Source organism: Sapajus apella, unplaced genomic scaffold (assembly GCF_009761245.1).
Source record: "Sapajus apella isolate SASKATOON/1434 unplaced genomic scaffold, GSC_monkey_1.0 scaffold16, whole genome shotgun sequence".
Lineage (NCBI taxonomy): Eukaryota > Metazoa > Chordata > Mammalia > Primates > Cebidae > Sapajus > Sapajus apella.
In genome coordinates this window covers 17,005,393-17,028,000 of record NW_022436956.1, presented here as the reverse complement: position 1 = coordinate 17,028,000, position 22,608 = coordinate 17,005,393, and the positions used below count along the sequence as shown (strand labels likewise).

Genomic DNA, 22,608 nt, shown 5'->3' with positions numbered 1-22,608 from the left:
AGGCTGGAAGTTGTTCAGAACCAAAGGATTTTCTTTTGTTTCTTCCTTTCCTTCCTCTTTCTTTTCCCTTCCTTTCCTCTTTCTTATTTTGAGACAGGATCTCAACCTGTTCCCCAGGCTGGAGTGGAGTGCAATGTCGCAATCACATCTCACTGCAGGTTCTAACTCCTGGGCTTGAGCAATCTTCCTACCTCAGCCTCCTGAGTTGCTGGGACCAAAGGCATGCACCTCCACACCCAGCTAATCTATTTTATTTCATTTCATTTCATTTCATTTTGAGATGGGTCTCACTACGTTGCCCAGACTGGTCCTGAACTCCTGGTCTCAAGTGATCCTCCCCCTTGGCCTCCCAAAGCACTGGGATTACAAGCATAAGACACTGTACCCAACCCTATAGGATTTTTTTAAGTTTTTGGGGAACAGGTGGTGTTTGATTACATGAATGAGTTCTTCAGTGGTGACTTCTGAGATTTAGGTGCACCCATCACCTGAGCAGTGTACACTGTACCTAATGTGTGGTCTTTTATCCCTCACCTCCCCCACCCTTCACCTGAGTCCCCAAAGTCCATTATATCATTCTTATGCCTTTGCATCCTCATAGCTTAGTTCCTACTTACGAGTGAGAACATATGATGTTTGGTTTTCCATTCCTGAGTTACTTAGAGTAATGCTCTCCAGTTCCAACCAGGTTGCTGCGTATGCCATTATTTCATTCCTTTTTATGACTGAGTAGTATTCCATGGTATTTATTTTCTTCATCCATTCATTGATTGATGGGCATTTGGGCTGATTCCATATTTTTGCAATTGTGAATTGTGCTGCAATAAACATGTGTGTGCAGGTATCTTTTTTGTCTTTTTTCAAGACAGAGTCTTGCGGTGTCACCTAGGCTGGAGTGCGGTGGTGCAATCTTGGATCACAACCTCCATCTCCCAGCTTCAAGCAATTCTCCTGCCTCAGCCTCCCGAGTAGCTGGGGTTATAGGCATGCATCAACACGCCCAGCAAATTTTTGCAGTTTTAGTAGAGACAGAGTTTCACCATGTTGGCCAGGCTGGTCTCAAACTCCTGAACTCGTGATCCGCCCACCTCGCATCCCAAAGTGCTGGGATTATAAGCATGAGCCACTGTGCCCAGCCTATCTTTTTTGTATAATGACTTCTTTTTCTCTGGGTAGATATCCAGTAGTGGGATTGCTGGATCAAATGGTAGATCTATTTTTAGTTCTTTAAGGAATCTCCACACTGTTTTCCGTCTTGGTTGTACTAGTTTACATTCTCACCAACAGTGTAAAAATGTTCCCTTTTCACCACATCCATGCCAACAACTATATTTTAAAAAAATTTTTTTATTATGGCCATTCTTGCTGAAGTGAGGTGGTATCGCATTGTGGTTTTGATTTGCATTTCCTGATAATTAGTGATGTTGAGCATTTTTTTTCATATGTTTCTTGGCCATTTGTATATCTTTTTTTGAGAATTGTCTATTCATGTCCTTAGCCACTTATTTATGGCATTGTTTTGTTCTTGCTGATTTATTTGAGTTCCTTGTAGATTCTGGATATTATAATAGTCCTTTGCTGGATATATAGATTGCGAAGATTTTCTCTGACTCTGTGAGTTGTCTATTAACTCTGCTGATTATTTCTTTTGCTGTGCAAAAGCTTTTTAGTTTAATTAAGTCCAATATATTTATCTTTGTTTTTGTTGCATTTGCTTGTGGGTTCTCGGTCATGAAGTCTTTGCCTAAGCCAATGTCTAGAAAGGTTTTTCCAGTGTTATCTTCTACAATTTTTATGGTTTCAGATCTTATATTTAAGTCTTTGATTCATCTTGAGTTGATTTTTGTATAAGGTGAGAGATGAGGATCTAGCTTCATTCTTCTACATGTGGCTTGCCATTTATCTCAGCACCATTTACTGTAGCCCCACTGTATCTACAAGTAACCAGCTAGCTTTTGATTTTACAGGCTCATAGGTGGAAGGTACTTGTCTTGTCTCAGATGAGACCTTGGACTGTGGACTTTTGGGTTAATGCTGAAATGAGTTAAGACTTTGAGGGGCTGTTGGGAAGGCATGATTGGTTTTGAAATGTGAGGTCATGAGATTTGGAGGGGCCACAGTCAGAATGATATGGTTTGGTTCTGTGTCCCCACCCAAATCTCATCTTGAATTGTACTCCCATAATTCCCACATATTGTGGGAGGGATCCGGTGGGAGATAGGTTGAATCACTAAGGTGGTTTCCACCATATTGTTCTCATGGTAGTGAATAAGTCTCATGAGGTCTGAGGTTTTATCAGGAGTTTCTGCTTTTGCATCTTCCTCATTTTTGCCACTGCCATGTAAGAAGTGCCTTTCACCTTCTGCCATGATTCTGAGGCCTCCCCAGCCATGTGGAACTGTAAGTCCAATTAAACCTCTTGTTCTTACCAGTCGCTGGTATGTCTTAATCAGGAGTGTGAGAACGAACTAAATACAGGCAGTATGGCCATTTTTACAATATTGATTCTACCTATGCATGAGCATGGGATGTGTTTCCATTTGTTTGTGTCATCTATCATTTCTTTCAGCAATGTTTTGTAACTTTCCTTGCAGAGCTCTGTCACCTCCCTAATTAAGTATATTCCTAAGTATTTTATTTTTTTATGCAGCTATTACAAAAGAGGTTGGGTTCTTGATTTGATTCTCAGCTTGGTTGCTGCTGGTGTATAACAAAGCTACTGGTTTGTATTTTGTATCTTGAAACTTTGCTGAATTCATTTACCAATTCTAGGAGCTTTTTGGATGAGTCTTTAGTGTTTTCAAGGTTTATGATCAGGTCATCAGCAAACAGAGACAGTTTGACTTCCTCATTACCAATTTGGATGCCCCCCCACCAAGAATTTTTAAGACTAACTTATCAAATCTTAAAATCACAACCAAAAGTATAGGAACTGCACATTTCAGACCAATAATTAAATCAGTGGCTATCCACTGAGGCAACCCATGAGTATCGAGAAAGTTAAATGCCTAAGCTGCACCCAAAAATTTCAAATTAGGAGGCCTGTGATGAAGCCCTGCAAGGAGCCACCAGCAATGCCCAGCAGGATTGAAGAACCGCTGGGTTAAATTCCAAAGCTGTATTCACACCCCACTTCCAACCCATTCACCCCTAACCTTTCCCAGGACCAAAACCAGCCCTAGTGTGTTGGCACGGTATGGCTTTCCTCCAGGAACTTCAGTTTTTCCAGAAGTTTCTAACTGTAAATTCCTCATCAAGATTTCACTTCCTCCTATAATCAGGGCATAAAGATGGGACGATTTTCACAAACCACATTTATTTAGAAATAATGTTCCAGAGGAGTGATTTGGGTTGGTTTTTATCTCTGCTTCTTCTCAGTAACTCATCCACTAAAAACACAGCTCACAGGAGGGTCTGATCCAATGGGGGGCTTGAGGCCATTCAGCTCAGCCCAGTTCCCAGGGCCAGTGTCCCATTCCAGAGGCCAAGTCCATGCCCCCCACCCATCATCAAAGCCTGTTCCTCTAGAGCTGTCCAGTCTCTCTGCCAGGCCCCAAACTCTCCATCTTCAGCGCTTTGACCAAACAAGACAGGAGGACAGCTGGGAGGGTGGGGGTCTAAATTCACTGGTAGAGTGGCCCAGGACACACAGAGGAGAGAGTCTCTGCCACTGCTGAGATGAAGGGACTCTCCATTCTTCTCAATAGGCTTGCTGTGTTTTTGGCATTCCCCCATCTGACATTTTTTCAAGTGAGTTCTGATCTGACCTCAGAGAAGGCCAAACTGGGTGCTGTGGGGGAAGGGAAGAAAGAAGCAAAGCACACTTGTAAGAAGTAGTTCCGCAATCATAGCAGCTGCTGTTCATTGAGCTCTCTTCATGAACCCGGCCCAATTCTGAATCTCATATGCATTATCTCACTTGATCCTTGCCAGGAGGAGGTAGGTTTCATTATTCCCATTCTAAGGATAAGGAAACTGAGGCTCAGACGGGCCAAGTTACCTGCCCAAGACCATCTGGCTGCATCAGAGTCAGAATTTGGACCCAGGTCTGTCCAACTCCACAGCTTGTTATTTGAACCACTGCGTACAGCCTCAGAAAGGGAAACCAGTAAGGTACCACTACAGGTACATGAATTCCATCAACTCAACAACAGAAAACAAAGGCTCTTTGTTACTCCTGCTCCCTATCGGAGAACACCTTTGCAAATGAGGTCTCAAACAAGTGGCCTGCAGTCCTAAATTCACCAACAGGTTTATTTAACTTGGCACATCATATATTAAAATAACCTGACCAGCCCCTGCCGGCCTTTGAGTTTGCGGCCCAGGCCTCTCCTCTTACTCTGTTGGATCTAGTTCAAGAGGACAGGAATGGCGTTTTCCACAAAATCCAAACCATCAGTGCCTAGCTTTAAACCCAGGGGAGGTAGCTGTGAAGACAATTGTTCTTCCTGCATCATCTCCACCTCGGAGACTTTCTGCAAGCAGGGCCACCCTGGCTGGTGACCCACTCAGCAGTAGCCACAAGGCAGCTGCATCAGCAGGATTCCAGGAGCCAGGATAAGGCCTGGCAAGTGACTGCAGCATCATGTAACAATAATGGGAGGAAGACACAGGCGGAAAATGACTCCATTCAGCTGCAACTTCAGAGTGGAGTTAATGTTTCACTCAGTGGATCCAAGCCAGGCCTCTGATCTCACACTTCCCTGGCAGACGGTTCTCTGCAGCAATCAGCTGGGAGTCATGTGTCCTCAGGGCTGGTGCCGCACGAACAAACAAAGCCCATCATTCCACAAGCAGAGGAGGCCAGCCTTCCCGAACCTAGCAGAACACTGCTCCTTAATGGGCTGGGTGCCTATAATCAGTCTACAAATAGCACAGTGCTCATTGCCAGCTCACTCCGTTAGTCCCTACCCCTACTCACCGCACGCCCCGAGGCGCCTTTTCTAGGTGTAGAGTTCCCTAGGGGGCTACAGAAGTCTAAGCAAAGGGAAAGTAGAAATCAGACTCCAAAATATTGTAGGAGATCCAGCATGTAGCCCGCCTGGCAGTTAGCTTATGACAAACTATAATAAGTCACAAAGTTAAAAAAAAAAAAAAAAAGCCTACTTTGACCTTTTCATGGGAAGAAAGCAATTCATTGCAACACAATACTTGCCCAAGGATCTCATCCTATTTTCTTAGGAGTGCAGTGGCACAATTTCAGCTCACTGCCACCTTCACCTCCCAGTTCAAGCAATTCTTCTGCCCCAGCCTCCCAAGTAGCTGGGATTACAGGTGCCTGCCACCATGTCCGGCTAATTTTTTGTATTTTTAGTAGAGATGGGGTTTCACCATGTTGACCAGGCTGGTCTCGAACTCCTGACCTCAAGTGATCTGCCTGCCTCAGCCTCCCAAAGTGCTAGGATTACAGGCGTGAGCCACTGCACCTGGCTTTTTTTTTTTTTTTTTTTTTTTTTTTTTTTTTTTGAGACACAGTCTCCCTCCGTCACCTAGGCTGTAGTGGTACCATCTCGGCCCAAGTAACCTCTGCCTCCCAGGTTCGAGCAATTCTCATGCCTAAGCCTCCCCAGTAGCTGGGATTACAGGCACATGTCCTCACACCTGGCTAATTTTTATATTTTTAGTAGAGAGAGCGTTTTGCCACATTGGCCAGGCTGTCTTGAACTGGTCTCAAGCAATCCACCCACCTGGCCCTCCCAAAGTGCTGAGATTACAGGCATGAGCCACCACACCCGGCCATATTTTCTTTATTAGGTCGAACTGATGAGGCAAAAGGCATTCTCCCTGCCCCCCGGTAAAGGTCACTCTTGACTTCTTTTCACCACTAACATAAATAACCTCTGGTGATGACGTTTAATACTTGAGACTGGGTAAAAAAGTTCGATATTACTCTTCTATCCAGTAGAACTTCAGTTTCTCAGACTTTCCTGCTACTTAGAAAAATCTCTGCCCTCAGCAGCCTCCCAGGACAGCCTAGCCATGTCTACCACCAGCGCCACCCGAGCCTCTGACACCTGGCGCAGCTGGGGCTGGAATAATTCTCACCATGGTCATGTAGGCGGACTCTGAGTTTTCACTTGGTTTTTCTTCCTCAGTCACCTCCCGTGTAGTTATTGAGGAGTAAATGTGTTTCTAGAGGGGGAAAATGGTACAAAAATTCCTAAAAATTAGATGACTCTTACACACCAGAGTAAAGGCCGCCCAATCCTATTTGCTGGGGATTGACTACCCAAATTGGTAGGTTCAAAGGGTTACTGAGAGCTAGAGAATACTCAAAAATGTTAATTCAGTCTTCAGTCTTCTTGAAAATTAACTGCCAAAGAACACAGTCTTAGGAATCAAACTCTGCCTCAAAAGCCAAACATCTTTGTTTAGATGGATGTTTAGGTAACAGCAGGAGTTCCTTATCTTGCTAAACTCCTTGTATTCTGTGGTTATTTCCTTCTAATTACAATAAAGGCAGAATGGCATTAATCAGCAGTGAATTGTCATCATCTCCCTAGAGGGTTTATGTGGCAGGGCCAGCCCTCATTGAGCCTCACAGCTTCGAGGTTCATGGTCCTGTCACTCATTGGGAATGCAGTTTCATCACCAGTGACCCATTCTTGGACTTCTGGAGGCCCCTGCACTCTATCGGGAGAAAATCCTACTCTCGGGACAAAAACAGCCCAAAATAGAGAAAGGTAACTATTCAAAGAGTTTCTTAAAAATTAAAGAAAAAAAAAGCAAGGAGAACAGGAGTTAAAGAAAACCCATCCATTTCTCAGTCTCTAGAAGCAATTATTTATAACTCCATTACAAATCAATGTGGAGAGAAAAGTCCTTCTTAATCCTTTCTTGCCAAAGGTCTTAGACGATTTCATGTTAAGCATTAAAACTCCTTGACTCCTGAATGTATTATAATTCTCCATTAGACTTTAGACAAATAGCACCTCCTAGATTACAAAGCATTTGCATATCATCATCTTATGTGAGCCTTACACCAACCCTGTCAAGCAGGCTGGGCAACTATAATATCTTTATCCTTATCCTCATTTTGCTGATGAGACTGGGGGGATGGCAGAGATTTCTGACTCCAAGCGCAGTGCTCTTTCCTCAGCCCAATACCAGGGTCTGCTGCCCGGGGCTGACCCAGCCCACCCCCACCGCACCCGCCACGAATTCTAGTCTTCAGAGGCTCAGATTCTAATGACAAAGGCTTCCTGAGTCCTTGCTCTGTGCCAGACACTGGCCTGCGAGCTGCAACATACAGTGGGTAAGACACGGTTCCCAGGGAATGTTAACCACCCAGGCCTGCATCTACACTTTTATGCTGAAGTGTGTGCTCACCTCCCCTTCATAGCGGGCAAAATAGCGGGGTTCTTCTTTCATCTCTGGATTAGTCTTCTTTGTGTTCTTCACCAAGACTGTAGAATTCACTGAACTGCAGGGCATGAAAAGCATGTGGAATTAACCAGCTGGTATGGTTTATCCAAGGGTCCCTGTAGGAGACCCCGATTGGCTTTGTGAAGAGAGAGACCCCAGAGAAGAAACTATTCTCTCTGGACTCCTACAGTCGGGGCTACACGGCTCACCTGGAAACCTGAGAAGTGCATTTCGGTTTTTTTTGTTTTTGTTTCTGTTTTTTGTAAGACAGAGTCTCGCTCTGTAGCCAGTAGCCAAGCTGGATCTCAGCTCACTGCGACCTCCGCCTCCAGGGTTCAAGCTATTCTTGTGCCTCAGCCTCCCTAGTAGCTGGGATTACAGGCACGTGCCACCACACTAAGCTAATTTTTGTAGTTTTAGTAGATCATGTTGTGCAGGATGGTCCCTGTCTCCTGACCTCGTGATCCGCCCGCCTCGACCTCCCAAACTGCTGGGATTACAGGCATGAGCCACCAGGCCCGGCCAGCGCATCTCTTCTAATGAAGAACAAGAAGCCATTCTGGAGGTAATTTAGGCTGAAAAACAGCTTCGACTTCTCTATTATCACCCAAACCACTTTCTGCCCTATGGGAGATGTAATTTTAAGTGAATGAAGAGAGAGGGGCCATGGGATTCCACCTGACCATCCCCTCTGCATTTCTGAGGACCAGGGAGTGCAGTGGAACCAGCAGGGGGCAGCAGGAGCTCAGCAAGACGCCTGTCCGAAGGGCTCCTGGCCTCCCAGGGGGCGGAGCCCACCCCACCCAAGCCCGGAGCCGGGAGCTCTGAGCCTGTCCTGTCCCGGGCCCCTTGGCCTTTGATCTTATGACCATTTGCTTTCTGAATATACTTTCTTTTTTCTATTTTGGCCTAAGGCAGAACTGAAAAAATCTCTCTCTCTCTCTCTCTCTCTCTCTCTCTCTCTCTCAAGGTTTAAGCTAGAAAATAAACCATATTTTTTGGTCTCAGTGGAAATATTTTAATTGAATCTTCTGATTTTAAAGTTGTATCTTCTCATTGTAAAATAATTTAGATAATACAGAAACGTAGACAGTTGGAAGCAGAAGTTCCCTGCCACCCCTCACCCCATGGGATCCACCTTCTCCTTCATCTCAAATACCACACCTTAACTCCTGAAAACTCCTTAAGTCCTTAAAAGGATAGATTTTACAACTATCCTTCCAAGCCTCTCTCAGTGTAAGTATAAGCTCACATAAAATGTATTTACTACATATGCTGCTGGAGTGAGCGTCATATTATTTTCTCCTTTATAAAAGTGAGATCATACTATAAATTCTATATTATTACCCCTTGGATATCTTTCCATGTCATTACATAGAGGGGTCTGCAGCGTTTCACTGAGTGAAACGCCGGTTCCCTGAATCATTACCTTTCTGACAGACACTGGCAATGATCCCTACTGTTAATTATAAGCAAGACTGCAGTTTTTGCACCAGTCTCAGCATATCCATCTAATTATTTCTTTAGAATAAACAACTAGACATGGAAGTACTACCCTTCCTTTGGAGGGAAACTGAGGCCCAGACAGGGGAAGTAAGCTGACAGTGGAACCCAGGTTGTCTAGCTCAGTCCTATGAGCATGCCCAGGGCAAAGACCTTCAGAGAGGCAGCCAAGTTCAAAATCAAATCAGAAAGCCCTAGGGAGTGGAAGTGAAAGCCCAGTAGGCACAAATGTTCTTCTGTAGGATTCATGACCCACTGGGAAAGAACACTCAAAAGTCAGGATTATCCATGAGGCCCTTTCCCACTGACACTATTTTAATGAGTCAATCTGCGCTACCAACATATTCCATTGATAGCCGGATAACCTGAGGGACATGGATCTGCACTAATATCCCTGTCGGAGCATCTGGGCACTTCTGAAACTCTGAAAGAACTACTGATGAAATTCAGGCCTTTAAAAGCCCATTTTAACAATAATTCACTTAGAACCTGAAGGCACCCACTCAAAAATCATGTCTCATAATTAGAATGTGGTCCTTTAGATAAAACCACTGGCAACCCTCATGATCTTAGCTTCTATGCAGAACGTACAGTGTGGGTAATTTAAAAATCATTTCTCTTAGGTAGTGAATGGTAGCATGATAGTACTTGTGTAAGATTTATACTCTGAATTATGCCCTACTGAGACCCCCATTTCTAAGGGAGTTTGTAGTCTTTACGTAATACCAAAGTGAATGAGGATAGCATAGGAACATCCAAGTCTTTCGGGGGCACAGTGAGCAAAGCGGGCAGGGTTACTATATGATGACATCTAATTTGACAACCACAGATGATTCCATTTAAAAATACCCCCTTCTGTGAGAATGGCATAGGTAGGGCCCTGTCACCCTCTTCCACTTTGGGGTAGAGGCAGCCCTGCACTTCTAGCCTCCCAACCCAAGCGATGAGGGCAGCCCTGTACCTCTTATTCCTACAGGTCCTTTTCACGATCAGTAGCAGAACAGGGAGCAGCACAATTGTGGCGCAGACAATCCCCACGATGATCACCAGCTGATTACCACCCAGGACCACAGGCCTCAGGGCCGCCGGGGTGACCAGTGCTTGGGAAAGGAGAAAAACAAGGAGAGGGTCTCAGTACCTTAGCAAAGAGCTGAGAGCCCCACAGCCCTATGCCACACAGCACCAGCACCAGCCAGGCCAGGACGTGGAGGGGAAGACCAGACTCCACCCCATATCTGGACACTGCGGACGCTGTCTCCATGAGATTGAGAACCAAAGTCTAACCCCCTTGTTTACCCTAAAATGTAGATTAAGGTGGGTGGGAGAAGAGGCTAGCACTTCACCTGTAGTAAAGTTTCCTTTCAAAACTTGGCTTATCAAGTGACTGAGAAATAACAGGCATCTTAGAGGTTGCTGATCTTCCTAAGGGCAAGTAATTGCTTTCAAAAGAACGCATGCCGCAAGACTCAGCCCCACTGTGACGATACCAAGTAAAGCCTTCGCAGGAACTTCTGCCCATACAGTACCTTCTACTCATCTGCTTGGTTCTAAATACAGAAAGCAAACGCCTCCTCAGTGCCAGACAGCACTAGGTACAGAGGATTCAGAGACAAATGATGTGTGGTCGCTCCTTCCAAGGAAGGAGACAAACATGTCAACAGAAAACCACACACTGCTCTAGGTGCTGCAAGAGACGTCTGCATGGGGAACAGAGGGGCCCAGAAAAAAGAGTGCCCAATTCTATGTGCAGCAAATGAAAATTTGCCAGCAAAATTTCCAACATTTAGCCCGAGACTTATAGAAAACGTCCAGTTTGTTGGGCAGACATACCCAACATGGGGAAGGACTCGTATTTTCTCTGTGAATTGGACTTCTGAGAATGAAGTGCACAGAGAGGTGATGGTTCTTTAAGAAACCCATCTGCCTGCTCCCCCATGCAGAGGGGATGTTCTGCATGAGGTCTGGAGGCCTGACAGAATGGTGGCTTTAGAAACTTGAGAGAGTTCAGTGGGTCTGGCACAAAGGTGGCATCTGTGGGTGTGCTCGAGAGACGACAGGGTCCAAGGCAGGAAGGACCTTGACTATCTCAACCAAGAATCTGGCGTTTTTCTGCAGGTGATGGAAAAGCCATTGAAAGATTATAAGCAGTGGAAGAGAAAGCTCTGAATGTGATTTGGAAAGATGCCGCCAAGAGCCATATGAAGAATGAGGAGCAGTGGCTAAGAGTGAAAGCAGAGACTGGTTAGAGGCCTACAGTTCAAGACAGAGATAAAGACAGCCAGAACTAAGCAGTGACAGACTGGAAGACAACTTCAGGAGTCTGAAGCAGAAGTCAAGGACTTGTTGACCTGTTAGATGAGGGGTCTGGGAAAGAGAAAGAATCAAGCACACCCCAGGCATCTGGTTAGACAACTGAGGTTGGGGAGATGGGCTGAGGAGGGTGTGTACGGGTAGGTTTAGACATGTTGCATTTGAAGGATTTGTGGGGAACTTGTGTAGGGTTGACTGTATATATCTGTGGGTGCGTGTGGGATTGTGTCCAACATAGAATGCATATGGAATATAGTGTCCAATGCTACTGAGGTGCAGAAGGCTGAGGGTGGATAATGGGAGTGCCATTGGTGATCTAAGCTAGAGCAGAGGTAAAGAAGCCAGAATGCAGTGCACTGAGGAGCTAATGGGAGATGAGACAGTGAGACACCAAACACAGGCCTTTAGCAATGATTTGGCCATGTTGAGAAAGAAATACAGGATTGTGGTGGTGGTTATACAGCTCTGAATGTATTAAAACCATTGAGCTGAACGCTTTAAGTGGGCAAATTGTATAGTATGTGACTTGTGTCTCAGGAAAGCGGTCTTTGGAAAAAGGAAGACATAGAATGGAGCTGAAGTAGGTAAGTGGTAGACTTGGGCCAATGTTCCGGTGAATGGTCGAAACCAACAGAAAGTGAGAGCTCAAACAGCCATGCTGTAAGGCTCCTGAGACGGAGGCCACCTGGGCACAGGGGGCCACAAAAGCCCAGAGCAGAAGGGACTCTCCTCTGCCTCCAGATTTCAGGGCAGAAATAAGAATGGAGACAGATATGTTTGTGGGTGGAGAAGCTGCCTGAGGCCCCGTAATGGCTCATATTTCTCTGTGAATTGGACTTCTGAGAATGAAGCGCACAGAGAGATGATGGTTCTTTAAGAAACCCACCTGCCCTGCCCCCCTCTCCAGCTGGAGACAAGGCGCCTCCACAGACTTAAGTCTCAGGCCTGAGGTATGAGGTATGTTCCATCCTCACCCATCTTCCTCACCCATCTTCCCCACCCCCAACCAACCACAGCCAACTCCTGAAGGCCCCAGCGAGAGGCAAAGTCCACAGGCCACATCCTGACTGCTAACGGGTTATGGTTTAACTTTAACCCCTCACTTGTCAACCTCTCTCTGTCAACACAATCAAGTCTTTCCTCTCCTACACGCCTCTGGCCTTGATGCACACTGTTTGCCAGAATCCAGAACCTCTGATCAGAAAACCCCTCCATTTTTAGTTCTGGTGCCTTCCTGTTTCTCTCTGTTCCTGGCTGTCTCTCACTAGCTCAAGGTCATTTCCTGCTCCACTATAGAGCATTCTGCACTTGCTTTCCCATGCAGCCAAGTATGCTGACTTTGGACATCAACTCCGATCCTTTCCTGAGCTCCTGTACCTTTACATCAGTAAATGACCCTGGCAATGAGGGGGGTCTGGCAGAGGGTTGGTATTCACTACATTAGCTCCCCTCTCCTTGACCTAGAAGCAGGGCCAGAACTAGGGTGAGGCAAGTCAGGTATCTGAGGAGCCACCCCTAAGGAGGCATCATTCTCAGGGTTGTGCAAGGCCAGAGTCAGCACCTGAGAGGGGTGCCTCCTTCAATTTGCATCCCAGGAGCCTCTCCGGCCTCACTCTAGTCCTGGCCCCATGCACCAGCCAGGAGGTCTCTCAGCGCTCCCCAGCCAAACGTTAGATACTTCGAGGTTGTTCCGGGTTCACATGCAGCACAATGGTTTTCTTGAACACCAGGTCCCCTATGTAGATACTGCAGGTGTAGTTTCCTCCATCAGACTCCCTCACTCCTTGAAGCACGATGGAACCATCATTGAGGAAAACATCCCCGACCAGTTCCACACGATTCTGGAAGTGGCCCCAGCTCTGGGAGTACCGTCTAGTCATCCCGAGTTTGTGGGAGTAGCGTAACACAATCTCCTCCTAGAGGGAAAGGGAAAAAGTATGAGCTTGTGAGGACTGGAGGGGAGGAGGGAGGAGGGAAGATGGGGGAGGGAAGATCTCAGGACTCCCAAGGCCCTGCTAGGTGAAGGCAGTAAGGGTATTATCAAAAAGCATTAAATAACACAGAGTCATGTATACACACATGTGCAGGTGTGTGTACTTGTGAAGGACATCACCAAACCATGAACAGTTTTTCCATCTGAACAGAGGGATGCGAAAAGGAGGACTTTCATTTGTGTACTTTTTCAATAAGAAAAGCAGTATACTTTTATTCCTGATGACACTTCTCATTGGATTTCCAACAGGAGCCTGAAACACATCTAAAACTGAACTCGTCATTTTCCCCCCAAATCAGTTCTTCCCAGTCTACCCCATTTTGATACATGGCAATGCCTTCTGCCAGATACTCAGGCTAAAAATCCTGGAGTCATTCTTAATTCCTCTCTTTCTGGAACAACTCACATCTAATCCCTCAGCAAATCCTATCACCTCTGCCTTCAAAATATATTCCCAATGCAGCCAGTCCCACCTCCTCCACTGAGGCCATTCCGGTCCAGCCCATCTCTCACCTGGATTCCTGCAACAGCTTTCTTACTTGTCTCCCTCCTTATTCTCTACGACAATCTATTTTCAGCAGATGAGCCTTTAAAAATGTAAGTTAACTCATGTTACTCCTGTGCTCAAAACCCTTCATGGCCCCGCTCTCATTTCTACTATAATGTAAGGCCCTGCATGACCCAGCCCATCTCCTTTTCCTCTCTGACTTCAATTCTAGTTGCTCTTCCCTCACCTACTTGGGTAACTTCACTCAAGCTACATGGAGCTGTCGGCTGCTCCTTGCATACTGACCTCAGGGCCTTTGCACTTGCTACTGTCTATGACTGCAAGAACACTCTTCCCCGCCAGACATATGCAGGGTTCACTTCCTCACTTCCTTCACACCTCTACGTAAGTGTCATCTCGGTGAGACCTCCCCGAGCACACATATAATAAAAACCACAAAACCATGTCTTTATTTTTTTTTTTTTTGAGACGGAGTTTCGCTCTTGTTACCCAGGCTGGAGTGCAATGGCGCAATCTCGGCTCACCGCAACCTCCGCCTCCCGGGTTCAGGCAATTCTCCTGCCTCGGCCTCCTGAGTAGCTGGGATTACAGGCACGCGCCACCATGCCCAGCTAATTTTTTGTATTTTTAGTAGAGACGGGGTTTCACCATGGTGACCAGGATGGTCTCGATCTCTTGACCTCGTGATCCACCCGCCTCGGCCTCCCAAAGTGCTGGGATTACAGGCTTGAGCCACCGTGCCCGGCCAAAACCATGTCTTATTCTTCCCTATAGGCTCTCACTATTGCCTGATATATTACATGCTGCTTTATTATTTTACTGTGATCCCCTCCACCTTGGTTGTCAGTTTCCCATCAGGACAGGGAAACTGAGTATTCATCATACAGCAAATGCTTTAAAAATAACTTGTTAAATGAATGTTGGCATTTAAAAAAAAAAAAAAGACATGTAGATTGCTTTTTTATAGCTTTTAAGAAAAGGTAATGAGTGTGTAGACACAAACATGAAAGAAGTGACCTGGCCCCCCACATTTTGTCTCTCGTGATTCAAATTCACAACCTTAAAATGTCAACTCTCATCCTATTTTCTCCTGTGAATTACTCACTGGATGACATTTACATGCACGACAAGCTCTCAGAAGTGAACCTGGGACCACATATAGTTCCCCATACTCCACCATGATGTCACCCACTGTGACCTACTCAGATACCACAGGGGAATCAAGTGAGTGCAAATGACTTTGTTAGAGAGATGACCTGGGATATGTTTTAATTTATAAAAGTTAGTCTTTAATAAATTTTACACCTTAACTTTTATTAGTAACAAGTTACTTGGGATATCCCCATGACACATGTTGAGCCATAAATATATGACCACATCATGGTTGAGATCTACTGGTCTAATGAACGAACTTGCTGTTTACTGCTTTATAGAGTTCCCATGAAATACCCCTCACCCTGGCCCTTAGGATCGATCAATTCCAACACTCGAAGTACCGATCAAAAGTCCCTCCATCACATAAATGGGCAAGGAAGCACAGATGAAAACTCACAGAACTAACCCCAGTAAGAATAAGAGTGTAATCACTTTTATGCCTAGCCCATTGCTTCCCTTGCTGGGCCACAAAAGTCATCTCCCTCCTTCTCCCATGACCTCTATAAAAAGGAAAATGGAGGAAGAAGAAAATGAAAATGCAGTGGCCAAGTCATGTACAAAATGCTTTACATGTACAATCTCATATCAGCATCTAAAAGTTAAGCATCATCATCAACAACTTCCTCCTCTTTCTCCTTCTCCTTCTTCTTCATTGGAGTTATCTTTCCCACCAGAAAGCTGAAATTGCTAGAAGGTCCAGTTCTGACAAGCCCCAAACCCTAGGCTCTTGCAACACCTTCTCACATGTCTGAGTCTACGTCTGTCCTAACACCATCAGCCAGAGCCTTCTATAACACGGGTGATGTTTCCTCCATGTTACCTTGGCACGCTGTCCTGAAAACATCCATTCTACCTTGGTCACGTGTTTTTCTTCTGTGCTCTGGAAAACACATCTCATCTTAGTCAATTCACCCACACGGACCATGAACTCTGAGGATAAAACAGTACATCAAGTCAGACACAAGTTATAATCTGTAGAAAGCAAAGAATTTCTAGAAAAGATCATGTTTAGCCAAAGACCCTCAAGCAGCAAAAATCACTGTCACCACCAAACACTGTACATATTCCCTCTGTAGGTGATCCAGATGATTCCACTTAGGCAAAGTACTCAGAGACCCCTCCCTCAGACCAGCCAGCATCGACCCCAAATTGAGAATACCTTCTAACTATCCACATGTACCAAGCTCGAGGGTTTCTGCTGTCTCCTTATTTCAATAAACACTTTCTGGTCCTCTTTAATTCCTTTCTCTTTCCCCTTTTCCAGAATTCCTTCCATGAACTCTAATTCAACATCAAATTTGTACTAAAGGAAGTATGGAAAATCTCAAAGCCCCCACTTTGTGCTCATCATCTTAGACACCAGCATCTGCTTAGCATAAACAGGAAGTGGAAAGTTATAGAACTCTCATTCTTATATTTAACCCACTGGCTCTACCAAAAATGAACCATGGATAACTTTCTTCAACTTCTTCTATTATTTTTCTTTTATTCTAGGACTTAGTTCTGGCCTCAGTACAAGTCACAGGACTCCTTGCTAATTAGGTCAAGACAAAAGAGCTTTCTCCTTGACTTTTCTTTCTGTTTCAATCCCGCTCTCTCCTGCTCCTACCCTCCCCACTTGACCCCCTTCCTCTGCTTCTGGCTTTCCAACTCCTAGGCTGTTCCTTCTGCCTATTGTACAAGCAGCTGACCCACCATATGTTTATTACATAAGTCATTTTAAGAGGCCTATGAAAAAGAAAAGAAGTGGACAGACGTTTCTGATTTTTCTGTAATGCTGTATACAAATCAACCACAAAGTTGATTAAGCCATGAAAGGCAGGGTGGTATATTAAGAAGACACGAGCCTAGGTCTTAAGTGCACAGAGTGCCTTCAAAAGAGTGTTAAGCAAAGCTCATGAGGGAACAGAGTGCATAAGCCAACCTTTCATCCAAATTGTTTCCCTGGGAGAACAGTAACTTCCTGCCCAGCAGGAGAAATGCACAATAGGAGGAAAGAAAAAGAAAATATTATGAACTCTAAACTCTGTGGAAGGAATTATTTTGAAAGCGATAAAAAATTTACTCCAAAGAATACCAGTAAGGAAGGAAACTCCCTTTAAATCTACAAGCACAGTGAGAACTAAACTCTATTTTTCAAATGCAATAATAACAAGTGAACATTCTGAGTCCTTTCAATGCACCAGCCATGTGCTAGACACCCTTTATACAGCAGACCAGTTAGTCATTACAATATTTTGAGGTTTGCATGATGACTCTCCCATTTTACAGAGAAGGAAAGTAAAGGAGCCCAATACCACATGGCCAATCAAAGGTAGAGCCAACATTTAAGCCCAGGCCTAAGTGAAAGCAAAGCCTGAGTTTTCTCACTCACTCTACTATGGTACCCCACGTAAGTAGAAGGATGGCTGATTCTAAAGCAAAAGTACAAGACATTAATGTTATTACTATTTTTTATCTATACTATTTAAATTAAGAACAATGAAAAAAGAATTGAAGTGGTAAAATCACAGAGAGATTGTCAACTGAAGGGTAAACTTTGTAGAAAAAGTTATAGATGACTGCAAAAAATGGAGTTTCCACATCGATGGAGGCAACTTACATACAGCAAGTTGGAGCACCTTTCACTAGGCAAAATTGTTAGGGGTTGGATCTATTCCCATTCTGGCTGGAAGAAAAAAAAAATATTTCCCTAGTGGCTTGCTCCACTAGCCACTGGGGAAATATCTGACTACCTCTAACATTGCCTTAGCCTATTTCCATGGATTCCTCAGCTCTTGAAATTGACTCCTTGTGGTTCCCTCTGTGTCTCTTCTAAGCAGAAAAAGGCCAGTATGGACAAGTGTTCAGGTACGGCATTAGAGACCAAAGGCAGAAAAAGGAAGCAAAAAGAGAATCCTTTGCAATCCTAGCAATTTTGGGAGGCTGAGACAGGAGGATCACTTGCATCCAGGAGTTTGAGACTGGCCTGGGCAACGTAGGAAGACCCCGTCTCTACTTAAAAAAACAAACACACAAAAAAGAAGCTGGGCGTGGTGATGCACACTGTGGACCTAGCTACTCAAGAGGTTGAGGCAGGAGAATCACTTGAGCTCAGGAGTTCAAGGCTACAGTAAGCCATGATCGCACCACTGTACTCCAGAGCCTGGGTGACAGAGCAAGACTCTACCTTAAAAAAAGAGAGAGAGGGAGAGAGAATCCTTTGGCACAGGCATCTGATTTGCATCTTCTTCCTGGAGAACCAGAGCTTTGAAATTAAGAGAAAAATGGCAATGAAACAAAGTAGGATAACTAGGAGAGGGGCCAGAGGCTACCTCCTACAACTGCATTTTTTAGAAATCAGATTCAAGCAAGGGATGCTAACTCTGTAATTTTATTCATCCCACAAATGTTTATTAATTGCTTACTCTGTGCCAGGGGCTGTGCCAGGCAAGCAGGGAAGACACAAGTGAATGGGTATGATGAGTGTCATAAGAGAGGAAAGCAGGGCGCGCCGGAGGAGCTCATTAATAAAGCTGGATGCTAAGGACCTAAGCTGGCTGCAGGCAGGAAATGGCCCCAGATTCTAGTTCCCTAACTACATTGCAAGCTTTTCTGGGGTCACAGACTGTTCTTTCTCTTCCACACTCTCAAAGAAAGCTTCTAGTTCTGTGGCTTGCAAACCTTTACTTCCATTTACATATTCTTATTTGTAAGTGTTTATATCAATAAGCAAAACTAAATTTTAGAGACACTGACTAATGTTAGTTTGAATATCATTAGTTTATTATAAAAGACAGACAGGGAAATCTTTTACATGATGAAAGATTTCAGAACTCCAGTGGAATGAGTAGCTTCACATGAGGCCCTTTCCGTAGTGATTTATTTCGGTCTATATACTTTCCAAGAATGCCACCATCTCTAAATAAGAAATGATACCTGTCATCCAGAACTACTTTGGTGCCTCCATATTCTAGATTCTGGGGGAAGAATTTTATCTCCAGCTTTCAGGCTAACTGGTTGAATCTCTCCACCTTTTCCCTTAGAGCCGAATACAACAGCTTCTACAGCTGCTTGCAATGCTGTTGAGATTTTTCTGGAAGCATAATGCCTCCTTTGGTTACAGTCTCAGCTGCATTTCTTTCAACTAATACCCAGTCAAAGCAGAAAAAAACTTTCCAAATGACTCGGGCCACCACAGCTTATGCTGTCTCTTTCAAACTGCTTGCAAGCACAAGACTTATTCACATCAAATCTTACCTGGCAGCACAATGAATATAGCAGAAAAAAGGAAAAGGACTTTGGCTGTGATACAGGCGGGAGCCTGGGGTCCTATCTGAGCAGGCATGCCTGCTACCAACCCCCTGCCCTGCTCTTACCCTTCATGTTCTTTGCAGCTTAAGGTTCTACAGAGCACAAATTTTAAAACCACCCATCTACTGAAGCCATTCCCTCCACTTACAAATGGGAAAATAAAGTGTAAAGAAGGGTTAGAAAGATCTGCTCCTTTTTTCCTCTTTTTTTTTATGCCTTTTTTCAGAGACACCCTGCCCAGCGCTCCTTTTTCTCTTTCTTTCTCTCTTTCTTTCTTGAGACAGGGTCTTGGCTGTGTCACCCAGGCTGGAGTGCAGTGGTGTGATCAGAGCTCACAGCAGCCTCCACCTCCTGGGCTCAAGTGATCCTCTCACCTCAGTCTCCCCAGTACCTGAGACCACAGTTGTGTGCCATCATGCCCAGCTCTTTTGTTTGTTTGTTTGTTTGTTTGTTGTGTAGACACAGGATCTTGCCATGTTGCCCAAGCTAGTCTCAAACTGGCCTCAAACTGGCCTCAAGTGATCCTCCCACCTCGGGCTCCCAAAGTGCTAGGATTATAGGCATGAGCCATCACACCCAGCCTTTTTTTTTCTTTTTCTTTCTTTCTTTTTTTTTTTTTTTTTTTTTTTTTTTTTTTTTTTTTTTTTTTTTTTGCTTTTTAGATAGACTCTTGCCTCTTCCTCCATCACCCAGGCTAGAATGCAGTGGTGCCATCATAGCTCACTGCAGCCTTGAACCCCTGGACTCAAGTAATCCTCCTGCCTCAGGCTCCCAAAATGCTAGAATTACAGGCATGAGCCACTGTCCCTGGCCTGCTCATTTCTTTTATACCCCCAAGAACACCTAACATAGGGCACCTATAAAATACAGATGTAGCATCAATGCGGATAACTGATGAAAGGTATTAGGGCATAGTAAAAAGAACATGGACTTTGTTGTCAGAGGTGCCGAGGTTCGAGTACTAGCTATACCATTTAATGAATACGTATCCAAAACATTTGGACGCATGTGAACAAAACATCCTTCACGGGGCTTTTGTCAGGAGAAAGTATGTTTAAAGTAATAATAAAATAACTATCAATATTTTATTTAATAAAATAACTTATTTTTATCGACTGAAATAATTGTGATCATTTATTGAAGATTCAGCCTGTGGTAAGTACTTAGCCCAAAGGCAGGCATTTGCTCAAGAAAATCAGTTTCCTTGCGTCCTGCACATACAACCTCTTGCCCCTTGGCCCTCTTTAAGTAAGCATTTGTGTACCTTTGGGCTCCTCTGGGAGCACGTGCAGAACCACCGCCTTCTTGAACACCTGGCTCTCCCTTTCGAGGCGGATTTCACAGGTATAGGTTCCCTGGTCAGCCTCTTGCACATCTTGGAGCAGGAGAGAACCATCATTGCGTAAGATGTTCCCCACCAAGCATGCGCGGCTCTGGAAGCGCCCTGTAGGCACACTGAGATTGGAGTAATAGTACAGCACATATTCATCCTGGAGGGCAAAACAGTGTTGGAGAAAATCAAAACAGGTGCCGGACCGAGGAACCTGGATCCCAAAGGCTCTGTTACATGGAGGCAGCAGAGCCAACGTCATGATCATGATCCAAAAGCACTTGGTGCCCAGTTAATAATGTGCCAGGCAACGGTCTAACTGGCACAAGCTCTGCAACTCACTTTCTACAGAGACAAATGGAGGAATGCGGTCCACATTTTATTTCTTACAGTTTAAGGTAAAATACAGCACCCACTCTGAAGATCACTCTACCGTTTTAAACTTACAACTATTGAAAACCATCTCGAATTTTCACTCTATTTTCTGCCACAGCCCCAGATTAGATGGCATTCAAATGCACGATCTATTTTCACTAGTGCCGTGGGCGGTGTTGGTGTGAGAATTCTAGGGATGGCCGGCTGGCTGCCGTTCCTCTCATTTCTGCCCTCCTCCTGGCAGCGGTATCATAACACAAAGAAGGAGCCATCCACAGGGAACGCTCACAGGCTGGGCCCTGGGGAATTGTTTTGCTTTTGGTTTGGTTTTGTCTTGTTTTCCTGTCACCCAGGCTGGACTACAGTGCCACAATCATAGCTCACTTCAGCCTCGACCTCCTGGGCTTAGGTGATCCTCCCACCTCAGCCGCCCAGGGAGCTGGAACTACAGGTACATGCCACCACAGCCAGCTAATTTTTGTGTTGGTCTTTTTTTGTAGAGATGGATTTTGCCATGTTGCCCTGGCTGGTCTCAAACTCTTGAGCTCAAGTGATCCACCCACCTCAGCCTCCCAAAGTACTGGGATGACACGTGTGAGCCACCACACCCAGCAGAAATTCTTATTTTTACTTACACCATGGGCCTATCCTTCTTACAAAAATAAAGGGCAATAAAAATTTGAGTGAGAGGTAGCATTATAGGGACAACAGGGAATATGCTCTGAGCTACAAAAACAATCTTTTATTTGCAAACATTGGGACTTTATGTTATTAACAAACTACTTGGGACGTTTTTCACAAATGATCCTGATATACGAGAATCTATACAGACTCTCTGATGAGGCTTAATACACTGTTCCCCACTCCAAAGAGCTCCATGAAAGACCCTAACCACGCTGCATCTACTAATCCCAACACTTCAAGCAGCCACAAAGGAGATGACTCCCCGCTACATAAATGGAGCAGTGAAACACTGAAAGAATCTGTCTTCCTTCCCACCTCAAAAAAGATCATTGTGGCACAGTTCTTACACCTAGGTCAGAGCTCTCATTTCTAGAACCCAGGAATTTACCCCTTTCACTCGCTTCTGCTCCTTAACAAAGGTAGAGATGAAGGAAGGAAACTAAAAGAATTTCATGTGCAAGAGCAAGGAACCTCCCATTTCATGCGTGTGTCTCCCATTAGCCCCTTAACTACTTGAAAGGTAAGCATTACCATTATTGTAATTGCCTTCCTTTTCACAGCTCAGGAGGCTAAGATCAGCAAGATTGAGTAACTTACTTGCCCAGCTGATAACACAGCCAAGTGGCTGAGCTAGGAGGAGGCCCAGTTCTGGTAAGCTCCAACCCCCACCCTTGCAACACCTCCCGGTGGCACCTGACGCCTGACTCTCACACCACTCTGTCCTGACACCATCAGTCAGGGGCTTCTACTACACAGTGATGTTTCCCCGAGTTACCTTGGCGTGCTCTCCTGATGAGAGCATCCAGTCTACCTTGATCATGCGTTTGTCTTCTGTGCTCTCGAAAACACACCCCATCAGAGCTGAATCACCCACATGGACTGTTAGCTCACGGGAGGAAACAACCTTGTCATTCAGGCCCAGGGAATAATCTATAGAGTCAAAGGCAAGAGGACATATCGTTTAGACAAATACCCTCAACAACAAAAATCAATTTCAATCATGGGATACTAAACATCCCTCTCCCTGGATGATGCAACATAGACAGAGTCCTCAGAGGCCCCATGTTCAAAGGCAGTATGGCATTCCCGTCC

The 22,608-nt window shown here is 44.9% G+C and overlaps 1 protein-coding gene across 4 annotated transcripts in view; it reads right to left on the bottom strand.

Moving 5' to 3' along the window:
* Positions 1-3,297: 3,297 nt before the first annotated feature.
* JAML (junction adhesion molecule like) overlaps positions 3,298-22,608 on the bottom strand; it is a 39,101-nt gene continuing 19,790 nt past the window's right edge. For all 4 annotated transcript variants that reach the window (XM_032285346.1, XM_032285347.1, XM_032285344.1 and 1 more), the window contains 8 exons: positions 22,292-22,446; positions 20,392-20,617; positions 15,655-15,764; positions 12,857-13,094; positions 9,830-9,968; positions 7,330-7,423; positions 6,046-6,132; positions 3,298-3,790 (listed from right to left, as the gene is read on the bottom strand). In XM_032285346.1, the coding sequence (XP_032141237.1) occupies positions 3,701-3,790; positions 6,046-6,132; positions 7,330-7,423; positions 9,830-9,968; positions 12,857-13,094; positions 15,655-15,764; positions 20,392-20,617; positions 22,292-22,446 (1,139 nt within the window). In that variant the 3' untranslated portion in view covers positions 3,298-3,700. The remainder of the gene's footprint in view (positions 3,791-6,045; positions 6,133-7,329; positions 7,424-9,829; positions 9,969-12,856; positions 13,095-15,654; positions 15,765-20,391; positions 20,618-22,291; positions 22,447-22,608) is intronic.